The 6,809-nt window shown below is 35.7% G+C and overlaps 1 protein-coding gene across 1 annotated transcript; it reads right to left on the reverse strand.

Annotated features, from left to right (window-relative positions):
- Positions 1-4,606: 4,606 nt before the first annotated feature.
- On the reverse strand, positions 4,607-5,260 carry LOC129305638 (transcriptional regulator SUPERMAN-like). The gene has a single exon (XM_054945618.1). It carries the CDS (start codon positions 5,258-5,260, stop codon positions 4,607-4,609), a length of 654 nt encoding a protein of 217 aa, XP_054801593.1.
- Between the last annotated feature and the right edge of the window lie 1,549 nt (positions 5,261-6,809).

A 6,809-nucleotide genomic window follows, 5' to 3' on the forward strand; every position in this document is an offset into this window, starting at 1 on the left:
TCTGACAATTGCATAAGTGGGAAACACTTTGTTTTTCTGGTTAAAACAAAAAACAAAAAACAAAAAGAAAACGCTTCGTTTTGGTACATGATGCATTTTTTTTTTTACACAATTTTAAATTGAAACTGGAGACGAAGCATAAATTTGTTTCTTTTTTCCTTTTTTAAGAATGATTTTTCTCTAAACCTCTGCCCATGCCCACACCTCACTTTTATTATTTCAACTAGAGTGGACGATATGGAAATTAATTCAAACATGTTTAAATTTAAAAAAGAAAAAAAAAACTTTTGTCCGATCCGCCGGATAATCCATCAACCCACTAGATCAGAGTTAGATTATAACAATGCATTTCTACTTAACTATTTAATCAGGATATTTGTCAGCTAACATCATTCTTTGACTAATGTTATTTTGGTTCTCTAATTAATTCGTTTTGAATTTTAGATAACATTTATAAGTGGTTTGGTTGGGAACATAAACTACCAGAATTTGGAATTCTTTGTTAGGAATGTTCCATAATTTACGGTGAAGCCATATGGTAATAAATATAATTACCATATTATAATCAAGACGCCCCCTGATTTTCAATCTAGCACATGTAGCCATTAAAGAGTTACAGCCCTGACCAGCTGCAAAAGGATTAAAATTAAGCAAATAAAGTCCCCCTCAGGAATATAATCAGAAAAATTAGTCTTCGGCAAATGACAGTCTGTACATGTGAATTAACCAAAGTGTTCTGCACAATCATGAGTTCCAATTAAATTCCCTGCCTCTTGAGGGTCTTGCCTGAGCACATACTACATATATATACTAATTAACAAAAACCAATCAAATACACAGTCAAAAAGGTAGCCACGTAGATTTTGCCTAGGCATGACGCATGCATCTTATATTCACGATCAGACTCTCGACCCACCGAGGCGACTATTTACGTATCAGTTTTTCTATGAAGCTGAGATGACTCGGATCGGAAACTACAGAAATTGTAAGGTAGCATAGGAAACACAGAGGAACCTTCGTGCAGAGGAACATGTGAAGTGAGTGAACAAGAATATGCCATTTGTAGTTTGCGCTTGTCTTTATGTTACAACTTCGATCTTTTGATCTCAAAATTAGATAGTGGCAACACATCACTACATCTTTATGTCATCCGTCACCAGCAACAACCATCATCATTCAACAAAAATACCACTAATTCCACTTTTATTAATGCTTGGCTACATTCTTTTGGCTTGCATAATTGATTAGGTAACAACCTGCTCTCGTACGTTAATTAATAACAAACAGGGGCATATATATATATATATATATATGTATAGCCATTGGAATTCTCTGGGTAGCTTGTTTAAATTATATTTCCAACTTTTTGCTGCCTTGTGTTTACACACACACACACACACTTACACATGTGGTGTCATTCTTTCAGTAGATTTGCTCTTGGCCTTTAGTTTTCTGTGTCATTTACATCGTACTCTCTCTTCGCTTTAGTATCTTGTCATTCAGCTCCAGGGATTAATGCCTTAAGAGTGAGATACTCATGAGTATATACACCGCAACAAACCAAAACCAAAATCAACTGATGAGGGTTTTGCTCCTTCCTTCTTTTATTGTTTTCCCGTTGCCAGTAGAGAGAGAGAGAGAAGTCCTTTCTTGTCAAGTAAAAGCGACAGGTTTGATATGTTGGCAAGCCAATTATTTAGAAACATTACCATTAGTTCACATCCTTCATATAAGTAATAGTGAGAAAACAAATCGAGTTGATTGTAACTTGCCGCTGCTTCCACGTTATTCCATAATTATTTTCCAAATCCCAACACAAAATTGACGTGTTCCTAAATTCTTCATGCATGCAACAATTTTTAATCACTCAATAGTTATCTGGGTGTTAATATCAAAGAAAACAGTATTCTCCAGCAAGTTTCAAATCAAGTTCCACAGATAAATAGTGATGCACTCACCTTTTCCACACGCTTTCCTTGACGAGTAAACGAAGTTTCAATTTTTTAGGTTCTTAATGTTTGAAGTCGTCGTTAGAAACGGCTAATTTTCTAATGGGAATGTGGGGACGAGAGAACAAAGAAAGTCTAAAACAGACGGTCAAATGATGGTAAAAAAAATGCATGGTACCAACGGCTCTTGAATCAGCCATCTATATAATAAAAGGGAAATATAACATGACATTTTAACGAAGAAGTCTAAAATTTTTATTTGAATCAACATTTCATTTGGCCCATTCCAATTGCATGGGCCTCCAGCTACTCTTTTTTCATTTTGTTTTACCTACCTATTTATATTTTCTTTTTGAAAATTGAATAATAATAATAATAATAATAACAAGCCTTATCCTAATCTTTTTGAAAATTGAATAATAATAATAATAATAACAAGCCTTATCCTACTAAATAGGATTGACTACATAAATTACATAATATTAATGTGCATTATTATTGTTATTCAATTTTTGAAAATTGAATGTATGACGTTTTCTTTTTGGCCCCATTTTTAGAAGAGTAGGAAGGGAGATAGGGAAAATGAGGTGAGCCGATCAGGTGACTTTAACCCATGCCTTCTACTTTCACTAAAACTGCACTTTAGCAGTTGGCTTTGTGTTTGACACCTTTACGTCCCTCTTCTTCCTCCACCTTCGTTTCATCCCTTCAGTGACATCATTACTCTATACTATGCATTAGATGTTCAGTTTTCATTGCAAATCCCCCTAATCAATTCTGATCTCTGAGTACTGACTTTTACAGATCAATCAAAAGGAGAGAGAAGCAAACATTAGCCTGTTTTGGTGGGTACTGCCACATGCCCTGGGTTTCTTGTTTTGGAAAGGGCATCATGGTATACAAGCCACCCATCACAGCAGTGCATTGGGAATATGGAAACACATCTAATGTTGGGAAACACAAAGGCCTCCCTCTCACTGTTGCACTTAAACTCACTCATTCCCAGACTCCTACTTTCAATTATGACATAGGACAAAGCATATATAAAAGCAATTGAGGTTGCTTTATTTATTCCTACAAAAGCTACAGTAAGTAGCAGATTCAACATGTCTCTCTGACCCTTTCTTTCTCTGTTCTCCCTTTCTTCTGTGCTTACCAGAAATTTTTAATCTGAGAATTATGCCATCAATTTCACAACATGTTGAATGTCCCTCCTGACATATATCTTCTCTGCCTCTTCCCTTTCGTTCTATATTTTGCTTATGTAATCCCACAATTATGTTCCCTTCTGGTTCCTATGCTTTTCAGTCATCTCATGCTTTCAGTAGCTACTGCTTTATATGCGCCCGCGCGTGCGCATGTATAAATCTTAACAGAAAATTAGTTAATAATGATCCACAACTAGTATCTATTATTGAAAAATTAAATTAAAAAACGAAGATATACAATGCCCTCCTGTGCTGATTACATTTACCCTTACAAATTGCTTATTATGCCAAATCAAAGAAAAGAAAGAAGCACCTACAAGGTAGTTTGAAATTCATAACGGTTAAGCTACGAGACATGCACCCATGGCCGGCATCCAAATTTATTTTACAATCCATTATGAATTTCACACTTTTAGTGAATTTAGAACTTACAAACGGGTTATTGAACATCAAGCCTAACGAGCATTTATTAATTTTCAGTGAATTAACAAGACAATGAATATTGATCCTTGTTCATTAAATACACACATGCTCATTAATATAGATCCGCATTTGGATGCTTGTATATGAGTTCCACGTTCCAAATCATTTTCAGTGTATTGACTATGGAAACTAAAAGTATAAAATGGCAGGTTACTGTAACCTGGAGCGTACATAATATATATACTATAAATATATAAGCATTCTACTATTCTAGTCGTTAATCCGCTCTCTAAAGACGAAGTTATGATTTTCTTGCACATCCTGTTTTATATAAATGATTTGATTGCATAAGTGTTTCTGAATCAGCGTGGTTGTGTGTTTCCAAGAAAATAAGCATGGCAGAAGCTAACATCAGAAAACTAAAATTAAAGGATGCATGCACCCAAGAAAACGGACTGATAGATTTAATGAGTATTGTTCATCTGAAATACGATGTTTCAGCGCAGACTAGAGAGAGAATGAGCATAACGAAGTAGTATTCGGAACTCCTATTTTGGTCAAAAAAAATAAAAATAAAAACCCTTAACTCTGGATCATTCGCAGCCAAACGTTTAAGGAGCAGATCGACATAAAATTATACGTTTTACAGCCAATAGAGACAATAGGAAAGAATATTGAGTTGGAACCCATAATTTTCTTCTACTTCTTTTTGTACTTCATGGCTTTGTGTATAATAATTCGCCATCACTCCGAGTAAACTTGTTTTTCTACGCTCATTGGATCTAAAATCTAATGGCTAGAATCGAGGAACAGTAACAGTGATGAATATTCCAATCACATCCCCAACAGCATAGAAGAGCTTAAAATCGTCTGAACTAAAGTTCTTGGGATGCTCATATATATAATATATAATATAATTAAAAACAAAGTTGCTAGCTTGAAGGGAATTACTAAAGTGGTGCAAGAAGCTAAATAATTTTGAAGCGCAGTGCTGGCCCTTGTTTGAATCCCACAATACCCAGCTACCTAGAAATGGCCGAGTCGAAGCTCCAAATCTATTTGCTCCTTTGGGTGTTGAACCAACCCTAAACCCAGCTCCAACGTGATATTATCATCGTCATCCTCCTTGATGTTCTCGAAACCCTTAAGCCCTTTCTCTTTTGCACAGTCCTTCAATTCCTCGTCAACCCCAAAACTACTCCTCGTGATCTCACCACTCACGATAATTTCTCTTCTTTGAGGGCTCAAAAGAGGGAGCTTGGAAGATGTGCCGAGCATGGGTGGCTTCTTATCATCACTTGCAGAAGCAAAGGAGGGCGAAGAAGACGACAAAGCGGGAGAAGGGGCATGGTGGATTTCAGAGCGATGTGAGCAAACGTGATCGAAAAGCTCATGAGAAGATAAGGCAGTATGGTTAGAAGGTGGCCTAGAGGTTATAGGGTTAGATTTAAGAGATTCGGAATTAAGCCATAAGGGAGGTATTATGCCCGATCTCAATCTAGCCCTATCTCTCCTGTGCACGTTCATATGACCTCCCAAAGCTTGAGCTGATCTGAACTCTCTCTTGCAGAAGCTACATGAGTAATTTCTCGCTGGCCATGAGCTTGCCCACGAATGCTCCTCGTAGCTCAAGTTTTCCTCTCCATGCTTGCGATCTCTTCTCACATAATTGCCTTCCATCAAGCTTTAAACTTTTTACCTGTGCAGAAGAGAACCTTTATATACAGTTCATTAAAAATAAAAATACCTGATGACTTGCTCCCTAAAGAAGAAAAGAGGATGAAAGAATAGAACGTACGGATCTCCTCACAGAACAACGATTCAGATGATCAGTGTTGAGAGTTGAGGAGGGAGGTGGGGATAGAAAGAGAAGAAGAGGTTATACTTAGAAAGGGCTCTCATTGAAGCTGGGGTTCATATTTTCTGTGGCCGAAAAGTGAAGGTCTCAGAAGGCGTACTTCATCTGTCACTGACTCTGCGGCGACACTGTTTGGATATAGCTTAGCAAATATAATGGAGAAACTGAGTCATAGATAGTGGATTTCCTTTTAGCCTGATCCTGGAAATCCCTTCCACAGATAATGCTTATAGCTATACTAATACTTACACTCAAGCTAAGTCACTTTTGACAGAATGTTTTACTTCTAAAGAACAAGATGAATTCTTTTTCTTAGATGTAAAATAAAATGGATTTGATTAGTTGAGTATGATTTTTTCCATGAATATAATCCTCAAACATTTGCTGAAAAAGGGTTGTATTGTAGTACCGTATATATACTGGCAGGTGTAGAAGAAATTCTTCAATTCGTATTGTACAATATGAGTCATATGAAGCACCCACCTTTGAAGTCCAAAATTTGTTCTAAGGATAATTAATTCGTATGGCTCGTTCTAGATAAATGAGTTTGTTTTCGGCCAGTGCTACAGTTAAATTTGATATATTTCAACGCTTGGCAATTAACCTTTCAATGCTTTGATCATGTGCGCATATTGATGCTTTGAAAATAATCCCATCCTTGTGCGTTGAAAATAATCTGTACACATATAGCTACTAATCACAAAAAAGAGTGGATTTTTTTTTTAAACCGTCCAACGAAGAGTATTTGAGACTTAACATTGAAATATTATTAATTACAATAGTTATTCTTAATCTTACCTTGTCAAAATCTATCTTGAATTTGTATTCGTTCATGCGTAAAACTTGATTATTCTACCATCACTCGGTTGATTAACTCGACAACTTTTTAAGTAGAATTGTAGAGTATCCAATGAAAGGCATGTTAGGGGAATCGTCATATATGTCAACAGCAAGGGAATGAGGAGTATCAATCTATGTAGTTGCATGAGAGAGAAATGGAGAGGACAAAAAAATCAAAATGTTTGTGCATGAATGGAATAGATCTCATGGCACTTGCACCATTTTCTGGTATCGTCATCTCTCACAATATTACAACGTTATTGAAGAAAATTCAAATTAGAAGAGAAATAATTTCTTAGAAGATTTCCAAAGAAAAAGTGTCAAGATGTCTAGCTAGGATTGACAAAAATTCATTTAATCCAATTAGGACAACACAAATCTTTAATTGAGAATATCATTCAGTGACTCTTGAATAAATTTAATATCCGACAAGAACTTTTAATAAGTAAACATTAACAAGTAAAGTTTAAATTTTAATAACGTCCAAGTCCTTGTTATATATTAAATTCTTTCAAAAATTCTCTGTTGATA

This window comes from Prosopis cineraria, unplaced genomic scaffold (assembly GCF_029017545.1).
Source record: "Prosopis cineraria cultivar Desert tree isolate PC_DT_omini unplaced genomic scaffold, ASM2901754v1 PC3, whole genome shotgun sequence".
Taxonomy (NCBI): domain Eukaryota; kingdom Viridiplantae; phylum Streptophyta; class Magnoliopsida; order Fabales; family Fabaceae; genus Prosopis; species Prosopis cineraria.

What these genes read in the sequence shown, in the direction of transcription:
- LOC129305638 (XM_054945618.1), bottom strand. Translation starts at nt 5,260, where the DNA reads ATGGAAGGCAATTATGTGAGAAGAGATCGCAAGCATGGAGAGGAAAAC.